Source organism: Pimephales promelas, chromosome 23 (assembly GCF_988280905.1).
Source record: "Pimephales promelas chromosome 23, fPimPro1.hap1.1, whole genome shotgun sequence".
NCBI lineage: Eukaryota > Metazoa > Chordata > Actinopteri > Cypriniformes > Leuciscidae > Pimephales > Pimephales promelas.
Window position 1 is genome coordinate 5171813 of NC_142791.1, and position 17314 is coordinate 5189126.

The following is a 17314-nucleotide window of genomic DNA, read 5'->3' on the forward strand; positions in this document are numbered from 1 at the left end:
ACATTTCACAAGCATGCTGTTGGTCTAAATCAACAGAGCCTCTGCGACATTAGCTGTGAGGGTGCTTGTTCTTCATAAGCATGTTGCATGTTAAACCCAGAATGCTTTCTTCTTCCCCTTAAACAGCCTGTGGGGTGACAAGATTAATCCTCTGGCGCAAGTCAAGTATGAAATACAAAGAATGTTAAACCCTTGACAGATGTGCTCATCTTCAAAACGCTGACAGTGGAAAAGAAGGGAAAAGTCAAAGCTTTACAACTCAACTGAGTCTATCTAGAATTGAGTTTAATCTGTTCTGCTTTACTCTGTTAGCCTTCTTACGTGGGACTGCGAAGAGCTGAAAATAGGTTAGCAGCATAATTGCCCATAGTGGCAAAAATTGCACATGAAGTTGCGTATGGTCCAATTTATCATCATATTATCATGCTTATTTAATGATATTGTGTGGTAAACGCAGATTTTGTGTTCTTGTAATGCTACTCATCCAAAGCGCCAAATGAGAGTTTTGACATCGAAATACTTGCCAAAGGATGGTAACTTTATAAGGAGCTGGAACATAATACATGGTTTAAATCCAATTTTAAATATTTCCCTGCCAGTTTTTTTTTTCTTTTTCTATTGTTCAATAGTACAAACAGCTAAACCTTTTTGCAGAGCAGCATAACAACTGATGTGCGATCGACAGAGCTTCAAACATGGCTCAATCAATTATGATTCAGAGATGGAACATTTGTATAACTTACATTTCATCCATAATTCAATTCAATACTTTATTGCAATAAAATAATAGTTGTCTAGATTTTTTCTTTGTGAGCTCATCAACAAAAATAGTATAGCAGATATACACAAAAAAGAGATCCAGGCTTCACAGTGCTAATCCATATTAATGCCATCAACAAGATGCCAATAACAGCACAAAATTATAAATTAAACACATCGTTCTAGACTTTAGAGAAAACAGTTTGCGTGAAATTGAGATCCAATTATATCCAACACAGACTCAAAAGCACAAAGCACTTTATAGTAGCACAACACGAAAGCTGAACACATGAGATTTTTTGTATTTTTTATAATTACATAGGTTTCCGGTTCTAGATAGTGAACATAGGTTTCCGGTTCTGGATAGTTCAGGATAGTGAAACTCAGAAAAAGTTTTAGTTAGACCTGACCTAAAAACTTTAGCCCAATCAGTTACCTTTCATGAAGGCCACACGGGGCACCAAAGAATCTCATTCAGGTGTGAGTGGCAGGTAAAATTATTACTGTAAAATGCTATTTCATACGTCACATGCGTTGGTGCAGTACATCTTTTAAAGGACAAATGCCCGACCCTGTGTAGCTGTAAGCAGTCAGACAACATCCTAAGAGGCCTTTCCAAATTACTGCGCTAAATGTTTCTATTCACAGCCTGTCAAAACTGATCCCTCTGACATACCAGTGCGTCGTCAGTGCATGTCAGTGCGTCTTATTCTGTCAGCATATCCCTAGGAGCAAACCGACAGCTAAGTTATGGCTGAAATTTAATTTATGGAGGTGCTTTTCAAGAAAGCATCATATTCTTTTATATCTCACAAACATCAATGCTAACCTATTTCCCTCACTAAGCAAAAGGTGGATGATGACTGTCCCTAAACTAAACAGTTTGAATTGAATGAAACATTTCTTAAAATGTAACTAAATCTTAAATCACAGATCTACTGTATATGATATATGTATATATACAGAGGTTAAACTGGGCCATATATAATAATGACAGTGACACATTACAGTACATTAGATTGACTGATGCAAGTATGTGTCCAGACTAGTACAAGAGATAAGACAACGCCTGTCAAGCTTTTCTAATGTCACCTCATCTCACCAGATAAAGCCACACTGAACACATCTTGAGGGGATTCTGCTAAGGTAACAGTGAATTACATAACTTTACGGTGCACTGAACAAATCTGTTTCATCTTACAATCTTTCCTATGTACATTTCTATGAATTATTTAATAACCAATATTGAGTGTTCACGGGATGAACCGAGTAATGGGTTGTAATGTTAACGTTGTAACGATTAACTGATCCAAATATTCATAATCAGTTATAACAAGTTATGATTGATTATTGAAAGTAGCCCCAAGTTTTCTTTTACAGTTATGGTTAGTCTATAGAAGATAAAAGTCAATGATATGTTCCCATTTAGATTGCTAAATAAATAAGTCTATGTGGATGGGGTTTTAGGTTCATTGTTGGGATTACATTTTCTCAAGTAAAAACTTTTTTATATATAAATAATTAACTAACCTAAATTGTTGTGATCAACAAATGTATGTTTTTACTTTTGTCTATTTCTGGGAGTTCTACATTTTCACATTTTGATTATTACTGCTGTCTGTTGTTGCTGTAGTCATTCTGCACATGATTTTTAATTTAATAATAGAAACCATTATAGTCATTTCTAAACAATGGTTGAGTTAAATAACCCAAAATGGCTTTGTTTTTTTTTTAAATCAGAATTTTTAGTGTAAAGTCTTTGCGAAAATGTAAAAATGATATGAATGAATGAATGAATGAATGAATGAATGAAACCTTTATTGCCCCAAAGGGGAATTTGTTTTACACTCATGGGAACCATAATAAACATAACCACAAAAAACATAGAATAAACATAAATAAAGAAGAATAAAGACAAAAGTGACATGGAATATATCAATTTGACAACTTAAGAGATCAGTAAAAAATATATATTCAGTAATACCTCTCAAAAAAAAAAAAAAAAAAAAAACTCTAAAATATTCCGCAGCTTAAAAGAATCAATAAATAGATATATATTCAATAATGCACATTCAAAATCAGTCTATGTGCCCATGGGTGATTCGTTAAGTAGTTGAATGCTCCTCGGCACAAATGAAGTGATGTGTCGTTTAGTTTTAGTTCGGGGCATTCTAAATCTACGTCCAGAGGGGAGGTGGGAAAATTCTGTGTGAAGTGGGTACTGCAGAACTACAGAATACTGCAGAAAAGTTTAAGAATTTATAATAAAGGTAAATGTAAATTCCCCACGATGATAGAAAACAAACGCGTTTTTTGCATATTGCATGACTTCCGTCTCAACACCCAGGCCATGCAAATCCCCACCTCGGCTCCAAGGGTACTCTTAAGCGCCTGGAGGCTGCTGCACAGACACATTCATTAACATACATCACACACTTCATAGCACAAATCTGAGTGCTCTGAGTCTCCTATCACTGGATACACAGCAGACCTCCATCAGAGCAGCCCCACGCTCCTCTGTTGCCTCTGTACATTCACCAGATCACAGTTATTACCTCATTAAGCGCCTTACAAACAGACCTCTTCAAAACTCCTTAGGGTTGTGTAATCATACCACTTGATGCGAGGTGTCAGTGGGAGAACTGGGGCAATCTTGCAAAATGGTGCAACAAAACCATCACTGTACTGCTGTCACACTGCAGGAGTGTTTTTTTCCCATAAAACCACAGGGAACCACCTTTTTTTGTTGCAACAGAATAGATTTCGGTATGTACCCAGTGGGGTTGCAGCAAGTGCACAAGTGAGCATGTTAAACCTCCTTGAACCATAATATATGAACCACTAGTGGAAATTACAGAATTTCAGAAATAACAAATGCTTTCAAACAGGTTTCTTAACAAACTACACAAACAAGTAGGAAGAGTTTAAAATAGTTTGAAAGGCTTTTAGCAGCTGTGCTCTCAGCACAGTAAATGCTCTCAAAGAACTGAATTCATCTCATTTAAAGCGCCACCACTATAGCCATCAAGGTACAAACGTTTGCAACAAATCCAAAGTTTCAAATACAATTCAATCAGCCTGCTCTGAGAAGACTTTCTGTCATGCACACAGTCTGAAGGTCCTTGTTTTGTGTGAGGGCTGTGATAATTTAATGCAATTAAACTAATAAAGATGTGTCAGTTACAGTAATGAAGGCTGGGCATTCTTGATTTCAGTCTGAGTTTAGTCTGTCTACACATCCACATCACACAACAAAAACAGAAGGTTCTCTTGGTCTGTATTCTGCTGATTTATAGACAACCTACACACTAAAGGCCTGTTTACACCAAGAATGATAAACAGGAACAATAAAGATATAGTTTTAACATATCTTTCTAAATCTGGATTTTCTAAATCTGGAAAAGAGCAATCTGGATAAGACCATCTTGAGCAATTATAGACCGATCTCAAATCTTCCTTTCATAGGCAAGATCATTGAAAAGGTTGTCTTCAATCAGCTGAACAAATTCTTAAGCTCAAATGGATATTTTGACAATTTTCAATCTGGTTTCCGATCGCATCACAGCACGGAGACAGCTCTCATAAAGATAATAAACGATATTCGCTGAAATACTGATAGAGGCAAATTATCCGTGTTGGTACTACTCGACCTCAGTGCTGCATTTGACACTGTTGATCACACCATACTTATTGACAGGCTGGAAAACTGGGTGGGGCTTTCTGGGATAGTCCTAAAATGGTTCAGGTCATACTTAGAAGGGAGAGGTTATTTTGTGAGTATGGGAGAACATAAGTCTGAGTGGACATCCATGACTTGCGGAGTCCCTCAGGGCTCGATTCTTGCGCCACTCCTATTCAACCTGTATATGCTCCCAATGAGCCAAATAATGAAAAAGAACCAAATAGCTTACCACAGCTACGCAGACGACACACAGCTCTACTTAGCCCTATCGCCTAACGACTACAGCCCCATTAACTCCCTGTGCCAATGCATTGATGAAGTAAACGGTTGGATGTGTCAAAACTTTCTGCAGTTAAACAAAGACAAAACTGAAGTTATTGCGTTTGGAAACAAAGATGAAGTTCTTAAGGTGAATGCATACCTTGACGCTAGGGGTCTAACAACTAAAAATCAAGTCAGGAATCTTGGTGTGTCACTAGAGTCAGACCTTAGTTTCAATAGTCATGTCAAAGCAATAACTAAATCAGCATACTATCATCTGAAAAATATTTCAAGAATTAGATGCTTTGTTTCCAGTCAAGACTTAGAGAAACTTGTGCATGCTTTTATCACCAGCAGGGTGGATTACTGTAATGGCCTCCTCACTGGCCTTCCTAAAAAGACCATAAGACAGTTGCAGCTCATACAGAACGCTGCTGCCAGGATTCTGAGCAGGACCAGAAAATATGAACACATCACACCAGTCCTCAGGTCTTTACACTGGCTGCCAGTTACAATTAGGATTGATTTTAAAGTATTATTACTGGTATATAAATCATTTAATGGGTTAGGACCTCATGTATTGCAGATATGCTCACTGAATATAAACCCAACAGATCACTCAGATCATTAGGATCACATCAGCTAGAAATAGCAAGGGTTCACTCTAAGCATGGAGAGTCTGCTTTTAGCTATTATGCCAGCCACAGCTGGAACCAGCTTCCAGAAGAGATCAGGTGTGCTCCTACAGTAGTCACATTCAAATCAAGACTCAAAACACATCTGTTTAGCTGTGCATTTACTGAATGAGCACTGTGCCACTGTTCGTCCGACTGTTACTGCACTTCATTTTATTCTAAATAGTTTTCATTTACTGTATTTTATTTTTATCATAATCTTTATTTTTCATTATTTCTTATTTTTTATTCTAAACTGTTTTAATTATTCTGATTTCTTTTGATTATTTTAATTTCTTCTATGTAAAGCACTTTGAATTGCCATTGTGTATGAAATGTGCTATATAAATAAACTTGCCTTGCCTTGCCTAAATGTAAAAGAATAGCAGAGTCCACACCACAACTATAACAATAACGGCACATAGAAGCAATATCTTGAAAACACTTTCAGAACAACTTTTTTCAAGTAATGGAGCATTTCATACATTTTGGTGTTTCTTTAAAATAAATAATGGACAAATTAAGGCTTTGGACACCTCAGATGTAAAGTTTTTCGCTGTCAAAGTGACGCCAAAATGAATGGGAGTAAAGTGGGCGGCTCCCGCGACAATGGCGGCTCCCGTGAGACTTCAACTTCTGGCTAATGGATTACCCGCTTGGTTTGAAATGAGCTTGTGAGCTTCCATTTCCTCGCAAGTAGATCTGTAATCCTCTCGCGGAAATAATTTAGCACGCGCCCAGCATCCGTTGTGCGTTCGGTTCTTTTAGGCATTGATTTGCTGTCATAATAAGTCAATCCAGGTTTTGTTTGTTAAGGTTCCCAACATTCCCAGTTTTTACTTTACAACTATTCAGGAGTCTCAGCCTCAGATGTGACATCCACGGACAGTTGCCTGACGCATGATGCATAAGGCAAACAAAATAGGAAACACTTCAAGAGTACCGGGGAAACGTGTGTGTTGCGTTCTTTAACGGTCCACCCGGAAACAAAGCCGCTGTGACACCAACACCTCTTATGGAAGAAGAAAGGCACTTATGACACTGAGCACTTATCAACTAAAAACTGGATTTTCAAAAGCATGTGAAGTTCACAGCTTAAACGTTGCACCATTGTAGCAGTAAACTTGCACAACATTCCCTAAACATGACACTGAACAAACCTAACTGATTGATTGCTTTGCTCTACGTCAGCCAGAAGTCCTCTTGGGCGGTTGGTCAATGAAAGCTATGTAGTCCAGACCTTCTGCCATCAGTCTGAAGGTCTAGCTATGTGACACAAACTATTCAGCATCAGCAACATCCCGAGTAAGAGACAATATAAACCATAAAGTGTTAAAACTCTTCAAAGCATGTGGGCAATGTCCATTGCGAATTTTACACCTCCGCCAGAATGAATGAACAAAAGAATTGCAGACATATTCAACCATCTAAAGCAAAAGAGAGACAAGTATGAGTGGCCTTGTGGGCCAGGAAAAAAATAAATAAATAAAGTTTCTCCTACGCAGGTGAACCCTAGATCCCACACTGTCCAGCGGAGGAGAGGAGGGTTGAAAAAAAAGCTGCCCTGCTGGGGTGGAGGCAGAGATCGTCATATCACCTTTGTCCACGCCACTAAAAACAGCTGAGATGGGGAACTAAAACACAAATTCCCAGCATCACACTGCATGTGAGTGGGATGATATTCTCTCAGCCATAACCTACTGAGTGCATCTAGCAAACTATTACGTAACATTAACCACCAAGAAGAGAGTGGAGGCAGTCAAAGAGAGAGAGAGAGAGAGAGAGAGAGAGATTCAGATATACTGTTGCGTGCATTTGAAGTAGAGGAAGTGGGTGGAGGGCGTTGGATGCACATGCACATGTATACTTCACCATGACTTAAAATAGAAAGAACTCGCACGAAATATTTACAGCCAGAGTGCCAAGAAACAACAACAACGACATTGTTGGTGGAAAGACTTCCTGTGATGAAGCACAGCATAATGACTTTCAGCGTGTACAATATAATTGGCTCTTGTGAGGGAGGATGTTCCCTCAAGATCTCGTTCTCTCTGAGACTCTCTCTTTCTTGATGATACAATGACAAGTTTATCACTTTCTGAATCTGCATTTTAATACAGACATCTAAATCGAAACAGCCATTCTTCACCGCTTCACCATCTTGCTTGGAGTCAATGTTTGACAGACCTGCTTACATAGTAACGGTTGCTGTGATGTGTGATTGGGCAATGGCCATTTTGGGGGAGGGGCCAGAAAAAGGTCAATTAGAGGTCTTTTTTGGCTGATTCCGATTTCCGCTTTTTTTTTTCTTTTTTTTTCTTTTTTTTTTGTAAGTGTGACCTGCCGATAACGATTTTTCACAGAACTATAATTGAAAGGATACACAAACAAAAATCTACTTTTCTTAAAAGCAAAATGCTATTTTCATAAAAAAATAAAAATAAATATATTTAAATCAATAGAATAAATAGAAATAAACACGGCTTTTAAGGTGGGTATACGATATATTCAGGTAATAGTCTTCATTGAAAAAAATAAATACAGATTAATGCTTACAATTAGTTACAAAAGCTATACAAACCAGAGCAGGGAGATATTTTCTTTGTCTTTTTCTTCCATTAACATGACAGACAGCCGCAGGAATATTAGACTGCTGTCACTTTAAGAGTTAATGCCGCTGGCAACAAAACGGATGAGTGAGACGTGAGACTGACCGGATGGTTACCGGTCAGGGGCGTTAAATGAGGAAAATAGTCTGATTCCGTTCCCTGGCCGGTCGATCGGTATATATAGACTCTCTATAGACTCTCGTTGCAAAATAACTATAGACAAATAAAACTGGGCCAACTTTAAGTCTTTGCATCAGCTAGCAGAAACAGAGAAAAGAGGAAAAAAAAAAAGTTTTCTGCAGTCCAGAGATGTGTGCTGTTTTTTTTCATCTAATGTTCCCACTTCTATTTCACCTTTTCTTCCAGGCGTGGGGGTTAACCCTATGAGTCCTGCGCTGTGCCACAGATGAGCCAGATCTCTGTCAACAGAATCATTACACAGCTAAATTGCTGCAAACCAGGATTGTGCTTCTTTAAACCGCAAAACACAGTGCTTCCTAAATGAGTCGGACTGTTTTCTTGAGCAGTTGCAGTCTATGCTCCATGCTTCTCGTGCAACTGGGGTCAGCTATTTTCAATGTACAACAAAGACAGTAAAGACTAAAGGCCTTAAGAAAAACAGAAAAGCAAAGACACCTACTGGTACACACATATATTTATAATTTAAATAATTATAATTAATATTTATAACAAGCTTGTCCTGGTCCATGGGAATCACTACATTATGTATCACACTCGGTACACATTCAAACTGAAGCCGATGCACATTTCTAATAAAAACTTGTGCTAGCCACTCATAGCACAGAAAGTACTTCTCTTTCATAAGGCATGAACAATGATTCACAAAGTCCAACTCAAGAAAAAAGCTTAAAATAATACCTGTGGGTGAAAAATCTGAGTAAGCAAGCAACTCTGGGACTGGACTCTTTTACATCATCAGAGCACTGATTGCATCTAAACTGTTCAAATGATGAATGCTTTCTGTGAATCAGGTGAGTTCACTATTAATATCTACTCTGCTTCTGTTACTGAACAAAATAATATTCTATAATAAAATAAAAAAAATACTTATTACAAAGAAATAATTAACAATATCCAATGAGACTGGATTCAAATCGGCTCTTTAGCTAAATGACAGGATGGTGTTGTTTATATTAACAAAATACTATAATAATTATGTTTTTTTAGTCATGTACCATGATAGTCCTTCTTTCAAGTGCACTACTGTTCAAATGTTAGAATTTTAAAATATTTGTTAATGTTTCTAGGCTGAACTTATTTGATAAAAAATGCAACAAAAACAATATTGTGAAATATTATTACAATAAAAAAAAAATTATATATTTGAAAATGTAGTTTATTCCTCTGATGGCAAAGCTGTATTTTCACCATCATTACTCCAGTATTCAGTGTCACATGATCATTCAAAAATCATTATAATATGCTGATTTAGTGTTCAAGAAAAAGACATTTATTATCATTATCAATATTGAAAACAGGTGCTTTATATATATATATATATATATATATATATATATATATATATATATATATATATATATATGAAAACCATAATACCCTTTTTCATAATTCTTTGATCAAAATTAATGTTTGAAAGAACACCATTTACACCATTACTGAAAAATATTAACTCCATTTTATAGAATTAGAATGACTAATCATTACAATCACTGCACCATGGTACCTCTATAGTGCTTTACAAGTATGATTAAGATGATTAATATTAATCAGCTGTTGATGAAACCCCTGACTATTTAAAAGCAGCATTTAAGGTGCTTGCAATTCAGGTGTACTAGGGCCACATTTGGAATTCACCGCACAGAGCCAAGCTACCCACATTACCATCACAATGGTACTTCAAGCATTGATTCAACAAAGCACGCAAATACAAACATTAATATTTCAGTTCACAGGATGGTGAATTGCATCTGCAACACTGATTGTGAATGAGAGAGGTAGCTGTCTACACATTAGGCACAAGCCCTCCTTCACGGACAAGCCAAAATAGAACATTAAACTGAACAGAGATGCAAAGATCAAATCACTCTGTATATTTAGAAGCGTGTAAACAGAGCAGCTTGGCTCAAGTGAAATAAATCCCCATTAGTTCAAGTACTGCTAGCAGACTGGCACTCTCAATCCTTCAATGCCACTCAAAAGGGTTCCCATCCGGATACCTGCACCACTGAAGGCGGGAAAATCCGATAAAGCCTTGGAATCTTAGTTGATGGACTGACCATCAATAATGCATTCCACCAGCAACGTATCTGAGAGGCTTGTTATCGGTGGATGCAAGTTTCCGACAAGTTTACGCCTTGATGGCTCAACGGAGCGGCAACAAGGGATTAAGCCTGATACAATGCAGCACTGAAGCGACCACTGTAACACAACACCTAAACCAATGAGCATTCTGTTCCAAAAATATACGAAAAAGTCCCTTTTAAAAGAAACCGCAAAGCAATACGACACAAATAACACCCTCGGATTCTCAGCAGCCGACACGTACAAGAAAAAAAAAGAAGAAGCTTCTTCCCTTCAACACTCATTCCCATCTTCACTCTCCTTACCTTAGTTGTGACAATACACAGACAATCCATTCTGAGCCAAAGAGCTCAAGGCAGTTTCCCCTTCATCAGCACCACATTAACAAATAGAGAGAGATGAGAGAGGGAGATTGAAAGAGAGATGAAGGAAAGGCACAGCTGGAGCTAACGCTGACAGAGGAGCGAGTCCTCTCTGTGTGCAGGCATGATCTTGCCGTATTCCTACAGCCTGGCGCTTGTTAGCGCTATCCACTGCTCAGCAGCATGGCTGGGACTCAGACTGCTGAGATCACAGAGCATCCCTCCTCCTCTGGAGCTCGCCGCACAAGCGCACACCCATGTGTGCGACAGCAGACACAGACGCTGAAGATTTAGCCTGGAGAATCTGCACTACGATTGCTGTTACAGTCACTGTTTGTGGTCTGAGAGTTAATTTTTCCTCCTTTGGTTACCTGAAGCAGAACTAAGCCGTTTTTAAGCCAGTTGTGGAGAGGAATGAAGTGTAAGGATAAATTCTGGGCAGTTTGGAGGGTTTCAGAGAGTAAGCAGTTCACGCTGATCTTGACTTGACAACATCAATCTGTCTTGGAAAACCACTGAACCACTGGAGAGCTCAAATAACCTGACTTTTAAGTGCACAGGGCTAGCAGATTATTGTGAGATACAAGACAACGAGACAACAGGAATCTGCAGCAATGCTTCAGCAGAGATTGGCACATCAGGCCAGATGCATCACACAACATCTGTTCTTTATATCAAGACCTTCCCCAGTAATTTAAACAGATTAAACAGACAGGAGGGGAGAGCTGCCTACTGCAGTTATAAAATAACAATATGAAATGTTTGTGTCGACAAATAAAAAGAGAAGTCATCTTGAGAAGGAAATGTAACCATAGCAGGGGGGGTTTCAGCCTTGAAGGGGTCCTCCACAACTGTCCAAACTCAGTCCTAGAGGGCCACTGTCATACAGAGTTTAGCTCTAGCCACCCTCAACACACCTGCATGAAAGTTTAGTATACCTAATTATCTGGTACTGGTGTGTTTAATTGGGGTTGGAGCTAAACACTTCAGGACAGTGGCCCTCCAGGAGTTTGGACACCCCTGGTTTAGACCAAGGAGGTAATCCATCGACCGGAAGTTGAAGCCGGCCGGGTGCCGCCATCTTGTAGCAGAACTTCACTTGAGTTAGCATTTCCATTGACTCCCATTCATTTTGGTGTCACTTTGACAGCGAATAACGTTACAACTGAGGCGTTTGAAGACCCCATTTGTCCATTATTTATTTCTAAAGAAACACGACAATGTATCAACTGCTCCATTACCGTGTAGCTTATGTTATGGCCCCATAGAGGCAGTTTTTTGTAAAAGTAGGCTAACGATTGCGTTATAACCAGGTGACTCTCTGTCGCACAGTAGAGAGGTTACCGTATGGATAGGAGGAAAAGCTTGCGAGCAATCGGGGAAACATCGAGGCAAAAATGATGCAATAATTATTCAGAATACCTAGCAAAAGTTTCTCCTGCTCCTAGTCATGGACAGCTCCTATTCACACTCTTTCGGAAGGGAATGATTCAGATTTCTCATGCCACAGTCACTAAGACAGGCGGGTTGCTGACGTCACATCTACGTCGTCAAGCTCTGTTTGAGTCTGCCCGTCAAGTCCTAAAAAAAAATGGGCTTCACTTGTCTCAATTGAGTTCCAATGAGATGGCTCTGTCCACTTCTTATACTGTCTGGTTTAGACTAGAGAAATGTTTTTGGATCAATAGAGATTTGGGATAATATGTACTCCACCGTGAATCAAAATGGATAAAATTACTTAAAAGTCCCCCTGCAGTCAATAATTATATCCCTTAAAACTCATCATTAGTTTAAATCTGGTCTACATGTTTATAAAATGCTTTTCATAACAAATCTGGTGAAACGAGTGGTGCATGGCAAACGACCCAAACTCAGAGCAGGTGCAGTGATGGTGTTCATGTGGGGCAGAATACACTGCGTAGACACTGAAAATGCCAATGAGCTGCGCATGTGTAAATAAACACACATGCATGCACTCTTCTCTGTTAATTGAATTGAAGCCTTTGAAATGTGATGATCTTACTTAGCTGCTACATCGAAAATCATCTCCAAAATCGTAAATGAATCATTTAGAATATGTTGGGAGTGGGACTCGGTTTGAAAACAAGATGGTACTTTAAGGCGTTTCTCTTGATAAAAATAATTTTAATTTTACTGTTGTTGTATAAAAAATGAAAAACAAAAACAAACAAAAAAAACAGATATTCGTGTTCAATGGGAAAAACTTACAGCATAGCATATTTGTAAAAATGCATAACGTTCATCGACAAAGCATCTTCACGCACTTGAAATTCCACATGGCTTTCCAGCTGATGACCACCGGACTGCCTGGCAAGGAGCGGCAGTTCTTCAATGACCAAGAAAAATATGCTGACCAGCTGACTGCACCCCTTCCCCCATCTCTATTAAGCTGTATTAGTACCCAGGCCTACTATCTTCCTTATCGTTCTCTTCTTCTATCAGTCTTACCTGCTGCATGTACACTGTCCGCTCCTCTAGTTCCAGCTCCTCGCAAAACTGCAACTTGATCACGGCTCTCATTCTGCGTCTGACATCTCAATGGCTCTACGACTCACTTCTCAAATACACACACACACATACTAAGCCCTTCAGCAGATGGGCCTCAAAGCCGCTTTGAGGGATCACATTAGAGACGGAGTACTTTAACGTCCTCTCCAAAACACTTTCCCACAGACAAAGGGGAATAATTAAGAAACGAGGTCGGCATGACAATAAGACAGAAACTCAAACATGAAATTGGCGAGCGAGTTTGTGTTGTAGTGTTTAGCTTTGTGTTCTCCTTACATGAACTCGAAGCACTGTCCACTTTGCTATCCATGTTTCCAGAAGAGAGGCCTCACAAAATTTTTAAAAGTTACTAATGGGCTAGTATAGGACTCTAAAACATTAGAAACGATCAGTTTGTTGCTGTAAGACAAACCGGTTCAGGTACGGGACAAGAAAATCTAGAACTTAATGGAAGCATTTAAAAATACCCTGGAGCATTTGTAGGCTCCAATTTTCTTATTCACTTCAACTGTTTTTTTTTTTTTTCCTTCAATGTGGTACATTTGCTACAATCATTTTTTACGTGTGTTTTTAGTATGACAACACTACTGTTTTTCAGCTAGCTGGCACAAATAAATTGACAGTAAAAAACATTTGTTACAAATATTTCTCTTTCAAATTAATACATTAATTTTTTTATTATATTAAAACAGAAAGTGGTTATTTTAAATTCTAGTAATATCTCACAATATTACTGTTTACTGCATTTGTTGATTAAATAAATGCAGGTGAACACAAGACGAAACTCTCAATTTTTTTTTTGTTTTTTTTTTGTCACACACTTGCGGTTGATTAAAATAAAATAAAGAGGTGAACCTATTTGCAGCAATAGTTGATTTACTAAAAATAAACTTAAAGAAATAAAGCAATCAGAACAACTGAACAGACAAATGACCTGAACAAAACAGGACTTAAAAACACACACACAAACTACAGAGCTATGACGTGCGTTTCAATATTTTTACTGGAAAATTGATACTGATTAAGGAAATTATTTGTTTGCGGTGCACAAATTAATACAACTTAATTGAGTCCGAAAAGCTAAATTTATGTTGCGTTTATGTATGACCTTTCAAATTTTTCTCCTAACATTAATCATAATACACATACAAATGGACACTTTGGTCATGAATGTGGAGAGAATTCTCTGTCTTAAAGGGATACTCCACTTTTTTTGGAAATGGACTCATTTTATCACTCCCTCAGAGTTAAACAGTTGGGTTTTACCGTTTTCGAATGTATTCAGCTGAGAATATCAGTAACAAGACAGTTTCTGGTCTCATTGACTTCCATAGTAGGAAAAAAATATACTATGGAAGTCAATGAGACCAGAAACTGTCTGGTTACTGATATTCTTCTAAATATCAGAAAATCGACTGAATGGATTTGAAAACGATGACTAAGGGCCCTATCTTGCACCTGACGCAAATGACTTTGTACATCGACGCATTTATCATTCCTATTTTGCACCCGCGCAAAGCGGGCTTTTCCCTCCACAGACGCATGTCGGTAAACTAGGGAATGAACTTGCGTTCCCTGGGTGGGTCGGCGCAAAAAAGGATGCGTGTGTCGGTGCAAATATTCCCTGGTGCTATTTTGCAGTTCAAGAAAACAATTGACCCAAAAAAAATTAGTCTAAAGTCAGTGGCGCGTTGCGTGCACATTCAGATGCTATTTTAAGTGCACATGCTTGGCCATCATACAGAATGTGAATAACGCGCATTCACTATAGATGATTTTCTCATCTACAAAGATGCATTTCACTTTTTGCAAATGATACATTATTATAAGGAAAACTATTAAAACACGAGGGACATCATTGTTGTGTCCATGACGACGGGAAAAATAGGCATAAACCTTACACATATACCCAAATTATCATATACATGTTTAACCGAAGCTAATTTGGGTGGGTTAGTCCCATCCCCAATGTCACTTCTCTTTCTTTTACGGACCTGACGAGAACGTCAATCTCCTCGGCTGTGAACTGACTGTGAAGCGCGCCTGGTAAATGCACCGTTATAATAGTATTGCGCCATGGAACAAGCGCACCTCGTTCATCATGCTCTTAAAGGGAATGTGAAATGATGCTCTTATTGGTTTGTTTCCCATTACACCCAAACCACTATGAATAATGAAGCTACTGTACTTCAGACCAACCCCTTTTAGATTTGCGTTAAGAGCACAAGACCCACCCACAAAGTTACTTGATACTTGCGTTTCAGGCCCTTAGAGTTTAAAGCTATAATTCCAGCTCTGTTTACCCTCAAATCACCAATCAAGTGGACAAACCTCCAACCGCACATCATGCTATTTTATTGAGGACAATGATTGAGGACACGCACACACACCTTTCGTTTTGAATTTATTTTGGCATGAGGCATTGTGTCCGCAACTTCCTCCGTATTTCGGTGTAAGCTCATTTTCTTAGGATGACTCTATTACAGTACGACTCAACAACAAAGATATGTATATTGTTCACGTAACTGTATGAACACCCAAGGCACAGGGCCGTTGTAAACGCTTACAGACGGGACACCTGCGGGCAGTTCTGCTCTCTCATGTGTACAGACGAGACATCTGGTAGAGCCGCAAGGGCTCTGTGAGTATGAATCTATGAGTGAGGTGTTGCAAGTGACCTCAAGATGCTCAGATGTCCCACTTAAATAACAAAAGAGGGAGTCGCCACAGATTCATTCAGAAAAAGCAAAAGCTCTCATTTCACATTTTGAGAGAAAAAGCTCCACCACCCTGATGCCTGGACTTCCACGGTTCTATTCTTTCTGTATTATTCCAGCTACGGTAAATTTGGGTTTGTCTTTGTGCCTGCCTATAATTGGCGCTGCCCTCTTTTCAAAAACAAAAGCCAAAGATGTCTCAAACTCAGAGTCCTTGATTTAGACTTGAGTATATGTGGGTCACCAATAACACATATCAAAGATATAGTTCTAAAATTGTTGTAAATATAAAATAAATGCAGAGCCCACACCACAACTATAACGATAACAGCACAGTGAAACAATGGGAATTCAGAAAAGAAACATTTCCAGCTGATGATAAACGAAAAAAATCATTGACACAGCAAATCAGAATTCATTCTGCAAGCATTTAAAGCATTAAATAACAAAACTGAAGCACATGCTTAGAAAAAAAAAAGCGAACAATTAATAAACTGGTGGACGCTAATTTAAATGAACACAAGGTGAGAGCAATAAGTGTGGCCCTATGCAGTATGTGTTGAAATGGGATTTAGAAAATAAGCCCGTGTTCTTGTATGCATAAGCGTTTCTCGCTGCTGTGTAAATTCTGAGAGCATCGAAGCTGGTTGAGTTAGACAGTGGTGGCAATTACTGGAGATCAACACGCCTCCGAGATGGGAGCTGTGCTAGTGTAAAGGCAGAATCTGGCTCTACACACACACAGTTAAAATTTCGATATAACATTACATGCCATGCAGACAAATGCCGCCAGACTGATTCCAAAGCTGACTTTCTAGGATGCACAAAACACATTTTAGGACAAAAATAACCTTCTTCCACTGCTCCAAGGTCCAGTTCTGATGCTGATGCCCATTGCAGGCACTTATATAGTGGACAGGGGTCATCATAGGCAGTTTGATTGGTCTGATATGCAGCAGAATGCGACACAATGTGTGTTGTTGTGACACATTCCTCCCATAACCATCGTTAAAATGTTGTGTGACTTGTGCCACAGTAGACCTTCTGACCTTCTTTTTAGTCCTCACCCTCACACATCGATGAGCCCTGTCGCTGGTTTGTGGTTTGTCCCTCCTCGGACCCATGTTTAATTCTAAATTCTCACCACTGTTGTGTTGACCAGGAGCAACCAATAAGGCTTACCATTTCAGAGATACTCTGACCCAGTTGCCTTGGCCCTTGTCAAAGAGATCAGTGATATTCACTTTACCTGTGACTGGTCAGTGTATAATCATGTTACATTTTTAAGCCAATTTTCAATGAAAATTTTTATTTCTGAGATTGCAGGAAATGCCAGATGTGATTTAAATTGAGTAACACTTTGTTCTTCATTTCAAGTCCTGTTGGTGCTAGGACTCGGAGTTCCCTTGCCAATCAGTGTAAAGATAATTAAGAAGGC

At 38.7% G+C, this 17314-nt stretch overlaps 1 protein-coding gene across 23 annotated transcripts in view; it reads right to left on the reverse strand.

Annotated features, from left to right (window-relative positions):
* Positions 1 to 17314, reverse strand: part of dlg2 (discs large MAGUK scaffold protein 2) — a 199596-nt gene that overhangs the window by 156899 nt on the left and 25383 nt on the right. Inside the window, exon 1 of one of the 23 annotated variants that reach the window (XM_089126025.1) lies at positions 10574 to 10898. The exons of the other annotated variants lie outside the window; for them this stretch is intronic. Coding sequence (XP_088982151.1) covers positions 10574 to 10603 — 30 coding nt within the window. The 5' untranslated portion in view covers positions 10604 to 10898. Of the gene's footprint in view, positions 1 to 10573; positions 10899 to 17314 lie in introns of those variants that run through there. 23 annotated transcript variants of the gene reach the window in all.